Raw genomic sequence first — 13,208 nt, forward strand, 5'->3', positions numbered from 1 at the left:
AAAAAAAAAATTTTTTAAAAAAAAAAAAAAAAAATCATGTTGTAGGTTCCAAAGGGGATCGCCCTTCATCAGGAATGATGCTGGAATGGAAAGAATTTTTTTTTTTCGAAACACTAAAGTTATATCTTTGAATACAGCATAAGGTCTGCTCTGGTCGCTAGTTTAGCAGCCTGCTTTTTCTCCAGACCTTCCTTTCCAGGCCAGTATCATCAAGTCCGGATGAAGGGGGCACCCGTTTTTAAATGATTATTGTGACAAATAAACTATAACTGGATTTTCATCAATACCTTGGTTTTCGTCTTGACATTAATACACATTCTTGGAGCCAGAAGGTGCGCATTGCCTTGTGTGAGGTTCAGGGGCTGCTTTGTGGAATGGTTAATAAAAATAACCCCAGCCAAATAAGCACGCCCAAGCAATTTCAGATTTAAGAACGTGGTTCAGGCAGTAAAGGGTTGGAACCTCAACATTGCCTAGGCTGGTTTAAAATTAGTTTAAAATTAGTTGTGGAAACTTTTTAGTACTGTGATCTTTGATCTCTAAAAGTTAACAAGACAGAGCAGCCTATGGGCAGTCTAAGGCGACTGGAGGTATAGATCCCAAGGTTGCGTATGTAGAGTGAAATGTGGAGACTTTGAGACTCACTAGTGCTAAGCCTCACTAAGCCTTATTAACTCACCTTGATACTCCTGAGCTTTGGCAGCCCGTGCTCCTGCAGCACGTCTGTCTTCATCGGATTCACTAATCTTGCCTTCATCTTCTTCTGGACAGCTTTGGAAATAAAAACATGATGGAAAAATAAGGACACAAATTTAAAAATAGGTGCATCATTTTTTAATCAATGAAGGCAGTTATAATAACAATATATAGGTTTTTAACAAAAAACAATCTGTTCTGTTATCTGCCATTTTAGGATAAAGGAAGTCCAGTATTTGCTAGTAAGGGAAAGCAGTAAGTGGGGAATATGTTAATTTATATATTAAACTGCACAACATTTGATTATCTTAGCTTTAATGTTAATTCTTAGTCAGTGGTTACATACAATTGCACAATCTACATGGAGCTTTCAAATATGGATTTAGATTGTCACTGATGAGATTATCTTATAAAAATCCAGATTTTTCTTATTCATAAATGAATTGGTCATCACTGTTTGGTAGTGTGCTTTTGTAGGATGGCTGAATATGTAATCAGCAGACTATAGAAAAAATGCATTACACACTATACAACATTATCTTATTATCTTTAGCTTTAATAAACACTGAAAATGTCTTCATATTATCCATGCATGCTAATACTACTTCAGCTCTACCTTAAGGACTAGAGCAATGTTTGACATTTCTGCTACTGGCTTGTTTATTCTGCTATAACGTAGTCATAACTTAAAGCAGAACTAAACCTGCAAAGTAAAAAAACTGCGAGCAGATACTGTATATATTTGTGGGAGAAGACACTCTTTTGCCATCAAATCTTTCTCCTTGCCTGCTAGCATTTTTTTATGACTTGTACACTGGCAGCCACACATGTGCAGATCAATGTACAATCCTGGCAACTGTAGGAAGACTACTGAACACAGAAGAAAACAGGGAGAAGATGAAAGTGCAGGTGATGGAGCAACAAGGGAGATTGCCGACATTGCAACACTAGAGGGGTGCACTTTAGTGTAGTGGGTTGTGCCACGTTTTTGCTGCGATCCAGGCCGTTTTTGGTAAAAAAAAGTATATATTTTTAAAGTTTAAAATGGGCTTTCAGTGCGTTCCAGAGCAGGTAAAATAGGGCTTGCTGCAGTTTTTTTACATGCTCTGGAACTGAACGCTGCGGTGTGAACTAGAGCCTAAAATACCATTGGAATACATTGGACGCAGTTTTGATCCGGTCTGTAACTGCTCTGCTCTGCTCCTGGAACGCGCTTGGTGTGAACAAGGCCCAAAATGACATTTCTGATACAAAGCATTGGCAAAATAGTTCACAGCCAAATAAAGTCTCTTTTTGTATTTTATTTTTTTATTATAATGCAAACAAAACAAATGCAAATGAAACCAAAGTTTAACCCCTTCGTGACTGACGACGTACAGTGTACGTCGCCAGCATCGGGGCTGTTTAAACAGACTCCCGGCGACAATCATAGAAATAGAAATAATGAGAAAAAAAATCAGCAAAAAGTAACAGTTAAGGGGAGGAGGGTGGAGTTAATTAGGACTGATTAGGGCTAACTAACATTTACATAAAATGTGCTCATATTTAACCCCTTATTAAAGGGTTGTATTTTTTTGCTTTGCTTTTATTTATGTCCTCGGCAGATCAAATGCCATCCCTTTGATCTACACATAAATTAAACATTGTTACAATGTATTTTTCAATGACACTCACATTATTTAAATGCATTATTTTACACAAGACCGATGCAGCCACTTCTCGTTATACAGAACAAGTCCTGACTTTCATTTTGGCAGCTGGGATATGACAGCAATAGCGATTGGGGAGCCTTGGCGGGGGACAAGGTGCATGGTGTAGGCGATACGTCCTAGGATATTTGTTTTTTAGGGCATATTTCCTATGCCCAAAATCCCAAAATGGATCCTTAAATCCCTTTACATGGAACAATGTGTATATTCACTAGCCCTTTAACCAAATTAAAAACATATGTGTATCAACATACTACAGTGAAACTTTTACAACAACAAAAACCCCTTCAATTAAAAAAAATGTGTACTGAAGGTTAGTGTGTCAAGCTGCACCTCTAGCAATCTTCTCCTTTCACTGCTGCTGCCTGCCACTTTTAGGCAATTGTCATACTGACATAATTTAAGAGAAGAGAGGAAATTCAAGTTGATATTTCTGTGTTGATCTCCATGTTACCAGAATTTGTAAATATAAATGTTCTGTAAATTTTACCTTTTTACATTTCATTCAAACACATTACCGTTCTGGATAAAAGATGGCATAAGCAATTTTTAGGACTACAAAGTATATTGGTAAAACCAATGCAGAAAAGTTTTTTTTAAAGTATCACTTGGAAAAAAATGTGTTTAATGTTTAAGTCATGTACTAATCTATTCAGTGTATACAGTACAATTATATTCTTACCTCTGCACAGCTTCATGTATCTGCCTCATCCATGAGTTTCTTTCCTCTTTGGAGTTTGTGTGAATTTCATACATTTCGGGTCCAGCCGAAGATGCACTTATTAGAAACATCCCACGCTCCTCATTGGCTACTTCCCTCACAATCAGTTTTTGCAGAGAAATGACTGGAGGTTTCTGATCCTTTAAACCAATAAATAACCCTTACTTAGTAAGCAATGTAAAAAGTAGGCAGGAGAAAGTGTGATCAGGAATATCTGACAGCTACAAATCTTCTGCACCGTACACAATCATAGATACTAACCTAGAAATAACCTTATCCAACAAAACAGTACTAAGCCTTCAGCATGTGGGGAAGCAAATCTGTGAGGGACGTGGTCACAGAACCAAATAGTACTGGGGGTGTACCATTGCGAAATCAGTAGATTGAAAAAAACAAAGAGCCTCATATCAGGGTGCGGGAAGTGGGACCACAGTTTAAGAACGTATGATGGCAAGGGTACTAGAAGCAAGTGACCCACACATGACCTACAAACGCTGCCCTTTTTGGTACATACCATAAAATTATTTGCTAGAGGGTATATTTACTCACCTGTGAAATAGCAAAACAGGACTCGCCGCCATACCTGCTAATGCACTCAGTGGTAGCAAGCAACGAGGAAGTGAACATAAAAAGAGGGAAGCTAACAGAGATCCTGCCGGGCCCTCAGAGTTGGAGACTACTGCTCTGAAATCCCAGACCTGGGGGGTCAGCCATGCCACTATACAAGTAGACAGTCCACAGTACAGGAAAATACTTTCCCTGGAGTGACCACTGCAATGCAAGAAGAGTGCAGAATCTTTGCAATAATGTACCATATTTAGGTCCTGTGCTTGAACGATGATGGAAAGACAAACTATAAGCAGTTAATTGATAGAAGAATCATCTGAAAACTAGACCCAATTCCAGCAGGGTTGAAAGAAACATCCTCCCTCCTCAGAACACTGATCTAAGCTGGGTTCATTAGTATTTGTGGAAGTATAGTCACCAGTAGCTGGCCCTCTTTCAATTTGCAAAGTGTTCCAACCTCCTGAAGGTAGCAGTATGCCCCCACGTGAATGAATAATTCGCACTGTCTATTGAGATTCAATATATTTTCTGATTTATTATGGCATAGTTAATCTGAAAGTTATTTGTTTTATATTTTTATAACTTTAAATGCTTAGTCCCTTGTTTTCCTGATTTTTTTTTTTTTTTTTACAGATTGCAGGTTTTCCATTTAAAGAATAGGTCAGGGTCAGCACCTCTGCGGCACAAGTGCTGTAAAATCAATCATGGAACCAGCAAATAAGCCACCTAGACTTTAATTTCACTGGAAGTCTACAGAAATCCACAATCACTGTTCTGCAGTATTTACATTTTCTGTATACAGTATACCCTTTGCAATTTCCTGCATCCCTGCATTAATGGCTCCTATATTGTAGACAGAGCTGAATTACAGTCCTACACAAACACAATCTGCATAAAGCTAACATAGAAATGTTTTTTTTTCTTTCACGTCTTCACTGAACACATTTTTTGTGACCAGAGGTCACTGATGCCTAGATGCCCAGGCCAATTTTAGTAGCCTCAGCACTTGCTGGTTAACAATAACCCTGACTAATTTGCATAACTAAATTATTTTTATATATTTTTAATGACATAAAATAATTTCTCTTGGTGCATTGTCACATACCCTGCTCTTCTTTTGTTATAGGCTGAAATACGCAACAAATACGTAAAAACTAAAAAGTAAAATTAGATTTTTTATTTAGGTTACTATTTTTAATACTGCAATTATTTCTGACTGTTACGGTATTAAATAGATGGCACCACAGATGAACATTGCATCCTTAAGGTGGCAGTGTTCATCTGCCGGTTGAAGGCTTTCATTTTTATTAAATGGAGCCTCTAGCCAGCACCTGATCACCATGTCAGAGCTGACATAGAGATCACATGATCAGGAAACATTCTGATTAGTTTTTGATCGTCCATAGAGACCCCAGCTCTCACTGAGTGGCGGGACTGAGAGAAAGCAGCCATGTGAAGTGTTAGCACCTGACTCTCAAAGGGTAGGATGTTTTTTACCATATTACAAACAAGTTAATAGATTGTTGGCAGGAAGGCGTTAAACATTCACTACCTAGTATAGAATTATTATGTGAACCTCTGCATATACTGGAATACTGGAATAACTTCCTTTAGCAGCTGAAGCTTCCACCAAACATTTCCTGTAGCTGCTGATCAGACTTGTAGAACAGCTCAGAAGAAATTTACATCATACAATACATAACTGTTTAGATTGACCGATCATTTTTGGATTCTTTGCATGGACAGCACTTTTCAGGTCCATGTCACAAAACCTTGGTTGGGTTAAAGTCTGGACTTTGGAAAGGAGATATATTTGCTTTAAACAGATAAAAGTTTGCATTTCGAACAGCTGAATAGAAAAATATAAGCTGCTCATGAGGTAAATTAAACTAAGAAGTCCGATTGGCTCCAGGACAATTCAAACATATCTAAAGCCAACACACTTCAATTTCATTTTGAACTTGGTAAAGAAAGGTTAGAAGCTCTGTCAAAGTTCTATTAACTTTGGTTACGTTTTATTCTTACTGGAGTTCTTCTTTAAACCAAGAGTGCAGGAGCAGTCAATGGGATACCAGGTGTACGAGACATGTAGAGCAGGGACATGCGGTCAGGTGAGGCAGAGCCTCACCTAGTATTATGGAGGAAAAAGCAGTCAGCTTCAAGTCTGATGCTGACAGCTTTTTCTTCATTCAGATCGACTTGTAACAGGTTACACAGCAGGGAAATCCTCCCCGCTGTGTAACCTGTCATAAACAGAGCGCTGCCGGTTACAGGCTGCACTGCATTCGGCTTTTGACAGGTATATAGGTTACACAGCAGCGGGCTTCCCCACTGCTTGTGTAACCTAACTATAGTGAGGTAAGAGCTGCCACAGCCTCTACCCTGTTAGAGACGTGAGCTCTGTGGATGGTTTGAACCAATGGCAAAGCACCATTGGTCCAAGCTGTCCAATCAAAAAAACAAAAAACCCGTTGATGTCGATGCCACAGCAGTGATGAGCAAGTGAGGGGTGGTATATGGCTTTGATGGTATATGGGCAGGGTTTCGAATTGCTGGGGGCAGGGCTTTCGGCATGCTGGGGGCGGGGCTGGTGAATGCCTCAGCAAGAAGCGAAGGTACCGCACGTCACTGATATAGAGGCAGATGTATCTACATGAGAATGTTAAGTAGCAAGGAAGATTAAGGACAATATTCTATCCAGAATACTCTCCCACACCTTTCTTTAACATCTAACCTGCCAATCTGAGTCGGCAACAAAATCAGTAAAACAAGACCTAAATGTTTACAGAAAAGTAAGAACATCAGAACAGTGCTAAACAAATCATAATGGGCCGCTACTGAGAGCTGGTTATAAGAAGTATTCATCGCATTTTTCCTTTGAAAAGAAAAACTGAAAACCTGATTAAACAGGAGACAAAATTCTTAGAGTCAGCAAGTCTGGAAACAGAAGAGTGTTTTCAGCTGCCAATAAACCTCTTCACTTATTGGCTCTAACTTTTTTTCATCACTACAGTTTATTAAATCATTTTTTTCCAAGATACATGAGCTATAAACTTACCACAGCAGCAAATATATACTTTTGGTCTTTTTCTTGAAGAAACAGCAACACATCTGTTAAAAGCAGAGCTTGGATATCTAAAATGGAGAAAAATAAGCTTAAGTTTTGAAACTTTTTTTCTAAATAAATATTTATAGAGAGTCGGCATTAAGACATGTGAAGCCAAGCATTGACTTGTAATTTTTCTGTTCCAGAATGAAACTCTCCCAGGAAAAACAGCACAGCCATTTACAATGCAGGTTAAGATCTCACAGCCAAGATGGTGTCTGTGGAACATAATCCAGCGTAGCCCATTTCTTTCAGTCCTGCATTGGCTGCAAGCGTTTCAGTCCAGAGCACAAAGACTGAAAGACATTAAGCTCCCAACAATACGTTATTATGTGAATTTTCGGCATGTAAATAGGAGTTTGGTAGTTTAATTTGCCAAATGTTTTATGATACCCCCCACTAGCCCTCCCACATTTTGGAATGAACAGAAACAGCCCTTTTCTCTCAATGTATATGCGCTTGGCTGAATTTGACATAAAACCACACAAGTAGTAACATGGAGACTTCTGGGTCTTATGGTTACATTTAATTCCTGAAACTAAGGGCAAGGACTCTTTTGTGGGAGTTTGACTATATAACACAAATCTGGCAATTAATTTACAAGCTGACATTAACATTTCCTGGAAAAAATAACTGTGCTTTTGTCCATGTATAGGGAAGAGAGACTTAACAGTAGACATTTCTTGAGGTACAGAACCACTAGAAATCTCCTATCATACTGTCGGAATATGATTTCTTGCTGCCAAAATCCTTGGATAATTGGGCAAGGCTAGATTAGGTATAAGGACCCCAGTGTTTTATTTCACTTGGGGTAACAAGGTAAGGGAGAGGGCAACCAAATACCAATGGTATTGAGAGGAGTCTGTTCTGTGTAAAGTATACAGCTGAGTTGGTTTATCTGAATATTTGAGTGAGCTTATTTTATGCAATTCCAGCCCTTGATTCTACTATGCAATATTAAAAGGTCCGCCTCTCTTTCCCAACTGGGCTTTGTTAAATAAACAAGCTTAGCAGCCCAGCACTGTCCTACAGAGGTACGATATAAGTATTTTAGAGGAGAGGAACATAGTATATATATATACTATGCCTATGTATATACATACATAGGCAGAAATTTTGGTGAAGGTGGGTCTTGACTGTTTGGAAGTTGCTCAGAAAACTAAAAATGTATTATTAGGAAGGATAAATGATTCTATTAGCTGTTGACATTATTTAAATTCTGAACTGTTCACAATTTGTTCCAAATAGAGAATGACTGGTAAGTACCAGATTTCATCATTCGGGTTTGCAGAAAAGTACAATAGCTGGGTGTTTTTGTAATTTTGTAAGTAATTTACCTGTAGGTATATTAGGGAATGCTATGGAGTATATTACACCTTTTAAAGGATAATCTTTTTACCTTAACACAGTAACCATTTCCTCCTGCAACATTGTTTTTACTGTTGCTATGTTCTGTACAGTAAAGTGATTCATTGGGAAAAATAGTTCTATACGAACACATTTTTATGATTATTACTGTAAAAGTGAATACCTTTAAATCTCCCTGTAGCAGTTTTCCATAGGAGGACACCATCATGCAGCAGCACTCGATCTTTTGTCTTTAGGTCTTGCTTTGTAAAGACATGTCCATTCTTCATCTTGGTGAATGTCTTGTTTTCAATCTTGTTTACGAACTCTTCAAGTCTTTGTTTTCTCTCAAATTCATTGACTTTTGAGTCCACTGCAGCAATCATGTCCTTGATTAAGCACAGAGCCCTACAAAGATCTTTGTGCTCATCATTGCCCTCTAAAAACAAGATATGAGAAGTGTTAAGGGGGTTTTGCAAGAAACAGGTAGGCAGTATCCACTTTCCCACTAAGTAAACGGTTAAGGGACTTATAGCCCTAAACTTATTTTCTTCCACAGGAGAGTGAAGAATTATGAGAAGGCTGGTTCACGAGAAGTCATTTGTATATGTGCCGTTTGGCAGTGCCCAGCTCCCCATACCCATTGTTTGACGATTAGCCTTGAAAATAGAAAGAACTGACTTTCAAGGTTTGCCCCATTGACTTAAATGGGGTTTGGATTAAAGTTGGCAATTTAAGATCTGTTTCATAATAGCTCCAGGAATCAAACCCACGTACATTCACGCATCGCTGGTAGAGAACATGCAGCATGCAGTGCTAATAAGCAGGAAGTACAGCTTGTGTATAGAATGTGCAAACACAGCCTGCCCCAGACAAGTACATAGAGACTAGGGATGAGCTCAGATTTGGAACCTGGTCCGAACCTGAGCTCCTCCAAACCTCAGAAAGACATGGGGCCATCCACCCAATCAGGGCATTCCCCATCTCGAAGCTGCCAATAAACAAAGGGGCGGAATGTTTGTGCTGACCATGTGGCTATATAAGGTCAATTACATCACAACATCCTGCCCCTTTGCTAACGTGCAGCTGCAGATGGGGAATTCCCTGGCTGCAGCTGACTGGGCAGAAGGGGCTTTCTTCCCGGTTCAGAGGAATAGAGATCAGGTTTTGCAAATCTTAGCAAACACTGATAAGGATATTTACATTTTTATATACAAGTGACAGTTAATAACCTGGAGATTTCACACTAACCTGGAGTATAACGCAATATCCTCTCCACAAGAACCGGATATTTGGTGATACGCTGTGTTACTAGGAGGATACATTCAGGGATACCTCGACGACGAGCTTGCAGATTGCCGTTTGTCACCTTTAAAAAACAAGACAATTTTACAGAAGCCTTTAGATCAAGTCTGAATTACCTTTACCAACCATACATTTTAGAACTACAAGCCTCAGCATGTCCTCTGAAATTTGTCTTTCTTTCAGCACAGTCTGCCCATTGCTTTAGCCAAAGCTATATCTGGACGTTTTGGGTTAACTAAACTATATATACCCTGATCAAATTAGATTTGGTTCATGTTTGTACATTATAAAAATACTCTATGAGAACAGGCGCCTTGGTCAAACACATTCACTATAGAGGCAGTGAAAGTAGTGACAGGATTTCCATATAAATAATATTATGTCACATTGCAGCAGAGCTTTCCAACTAGCTTTATTTGGTCAGGGAAAGCATTAATGTTTATTCACATTCTTGGCTAACTTTTTAAAGATGCAAGCATTAGGGATTCCTTAGATCCCATCATCAGGCTTTATGAAGGGATGCAAGGAATCACGAAAGCTTGCATCTTTAATAACTTAAGTTAACCAATAAAGGTTATCACTTAAACGTCAAACTTTCTGCAAAAAACGATGGACAACATGGTACAAGACTCTACTACAGTTTATTCACATAAAAGGCCACAGGGAGGCAGTGCAGTATCAGAATGAGCTTACAAGCTTACAATTTCCACTGGTGAGCCATATAGAGAACTATTAGATGCTGCTGTATAGGAAAGTGTGATCGGACCTTTACTGGTCTCTGTGTGCAAACTTAACCAAAATACAGTTTGTATTATTAAAAATGAATCCTTTTTTTACTACTTAATACTTTTGCCTAAGCGCCCATGCCACCTGCTTTTGGAGGTGCAGCGGTTTTCCCCCACTCCTATACAGCCAGATCGGTTGTTTGAAATAAGCTGGCAAAAAGCACTGAGACTACTACTGAGCGCAAACTGCTCAGCTTTTTCTTGTATATCGCGCGCCAGCCTCAGAAACCCATTTGCTTTCCAAGACTGGGCTGCGTTGCAGCGGAAAAAGTACTAAGAACTGAGCATACTAGGCCAAGTCTAGATACTCTCCAGATGCTCCATGATTTATACATAGAACTGCTAAATAAGAGAGCTATATTTATAAAATGCATATTAGTCTTCAGGCAGGCTGAGTGCAGACAGAATTATTATTTATTCACTCTCGCCGCTTTACAAGGAATTAGAACTTGGCTCATTTAATGGTATAATTTGTGTTAATTTATTATCCTCATGTTTAACACTTACATCATTATCCTGCAAAAACTGGAAGAAACATTTTCTGCTCAGATGCTTTTGTTCATTTTCTAAGCTGCAGAGGAGAAATTACACTTGACGTGTGATTGGCTGCTAAGGGCAACACCTTCACTTTTCATCCCCACAGCTTTAAAGAAGAACATTTTACTAATACATAACTCTGTGCTTTTACTGTGCCTGGAAATGTAACAAATACTGTTAACAGTTCTACAGTCATGAATTTCATAGGGGCCCAGAGACATGAACCATTTAAGGCCCCAGTCACACTTAACACAATGCAGGAAAAACATGTGATGTGCTTGCGTCACCGGTACTTGTTAAATGACACCCCAAAAGGGCATCTTTGCCCACACGTTGACACCCAACAAAATGAGCAGAATCGCTTGATCGAAAACACATGAAGTTTGCAGCTCAAAGCGCTGAATGGGCTTCTTTGCTGCATCTGTTGTGCTTAGAGCAGCCCATTGAAATGAATAGGCTGACGTCGGGCAAAACGCGCATAAACCCATCGAGCATTCACGCATGCCACAAGTGTGAACGGGGCCTAACAGTGACCTTAAAAAGACCTCTCTGTTGCCTGAAATAAAGTGTATCTACAGCTGAATCTTTGAAAACGTTTTGAACAGATTGGAGAAGGATTAGAACATCTGTCATTTTTTAGTGCTGTCTGGGGACCAGTTAAGAGAGATTTCTCCTCATATCCTGGCCCAGGGACAACCTTTTCATAGTCAAGAAGTGAAGAAAACTCTCTAACAGCAACACAGACAGGGGTTCTAGCCTTTTACTTAATTTAAAATAAACATAATTACTTCTGTCAGCTTTTTTTTTTATTGGTGTTTGTTTCCCTAGTGCAGATTTCCCCCTCACTTCCTGTCTAGGAAACATTCTCAAAACAGCAAATGAGTGAAAATCTCTAAAACGGATCCTCGAATAGAAGTCAAATCTTACAGGGGTTTTATCTCCATCCCCACTCTATCCAAAACTAAAAAAAAAGGTTTTGGCTATAGATTCATTTTATGTTAGGCACCCCTGCTTTTTATAAGCATTACGACACATTCTAAAGGTCACTGTATAAGTGTGTCTGTTTTTTTTCATCTCTATATAGTCGTTAAATGGGTGATAAAGCAAACACAAACTATTCTTTAAACTGCATTCACAGACATGAATGCACATATTTAATTTGGATCATTCATGAAAATTCAGTAAGGGCGATTGTCTCCCCTCACTCAGATAACATAAACTGAACATACACGTTGCAATAAAGTAGTATGATATACACTGAGTGGCCAGATTATTATGACCACCTGACGTTTGTAGGCCAATTAGCTATAATTAGCTATAATTTCATGCTGAAGTTGCTAGAGGGCCAGACTATTATAAAAAATCCAATCTGCGAAATTTCCTTGCTACTAAATATTCCACGGTCAACTGTTAGTGGTATTATAACACAGTGAAAGCAACTGGGAACAACTGCAACTCAGCCACGAAGTGGTAGACCACGTGAAATGACAGAGCGGGTTCAGCGCATGCTGAAGTGCATAGTGCGCAGAAGTCGCCAACTGTCTGCAGAGTCAATAGCTACAGACCTCAAAACTTCGTGTGGCCTTTAGATTGGCACAACAACAGTGCGTAGAGAACTTCATGGAATGGGTTTCCATGGCCGAGCAGCTGCATCTAAGCCAATTGGATACAAATTAAAATTAAGTTTCTGTAGAACCTCCCATTACATAGTTTTGGTAAGTCTACAGGATGTGGTACAGAAAATGTACAAATCGTACTATGTAAAGGCAAGCTTAACTTTAAGTGTCATGGAAGATATCAGTAGATATGGCTCTCAGTAAGCCTTACAATAAAAAGGACACTTACTTTTATAAAGTTCTGAAATTTTTTATTGTGTTGTAGTTCCTTAAACAAGTTCACAGCTTCAATGTGGTGACTGCAGAATTCGCCATAAATATGCTTCATTTTTTCTGCATTCTCAGCTGAAAACTGGTAAAAATAATAAGTAGTAAACAATTAAAGAAACGTAATTAATATTTCATAATCAGAGGAAACAACACTCTAGGTAGGCTGAGAAAGTAAAAGTAATGATGGGTTTCCTCATAAATTGCAGGAAGCTGTTAAAATCACATGAAACTATTCCTGATTGTACAGTACAGAAATGTCTTGTAGGAGGCCACAGTCCTACCCAAAGCACATGATGTAGCTTGCATAATTTTGCTGCAATGCATTATATACAACTAGGAGAGATACACTGAGTAAACTTTCTTTCTATAGGACAGTTGCACTGCACACCTGACTGAGGCACCCCTTATATGGCAGGTGCTGAAGTGACTCTACGGATGGTGCCACATAAATCCAAGAAGTAGAATACGTCACCAGCACACCAAGAATCTTCATCCAATAAGGCCTTTATTAACGTTCAGAGTGTCAAGCAAATAAGGGATGTCTTATAT

At 38.9% G+C, this 13,208-nt stretch overlaps 1 protein-coding gene across 1 annotated transcript in view; it reads right to left on the minus strand.

Moving 5' to 3' along the window:
• The window catches only part of LOC108799365 (rho guanine nucleotide exchange factor 28-like), a 100,000-nt gene that overhangs the window by 15,505 nt on the left and 71,287 nt on the right, over window positions 1-13,208 (minus strand). The window contains exons 16-21 of the mRNA XM_018571228.1: window positions 12,619-12,741; window positions 9,398-9,515; window positions 8,331-8,585; window positions 6,752-6,828; window positions 3,088-3,266; window positions 680-771 (exon numbers count right to left, since the gene is read on the minus strand). Coding sequence (XP_018426730.1) covers window positions 680-771; window positions 3,088-3,266; window positions 6,752-6,828; window positions 8,331-8,585; window positions 9,398-9,515; window positions 12,619-12,741 — 844 coding nt within the window. The remainder of the gene's footprint in view (window positions 1-679; window positions 772-3,087; window positions 3,267-6,751; window positions 6,829-8,330; window positions 8,586-9,397; window positions 9,516-12,618; window positions 12,742-13,208) is intronic.

Source organism: Nanorana parkeri, unplaced genomic scaffold (assembly GCF_000935625.1).
Source record: "Nanorana parkeri isolate BGI_ZX_2015 unplaced genomic scaffold, ASM93562v1 scaffold1705, whole genome shotgun sequence".
Lineage (NCBI taxonomy): Eukaryota > Metazoa > Chordata > Amphibia > Anura > Dicroglossidae > Nanorana > Nanorana parkeri.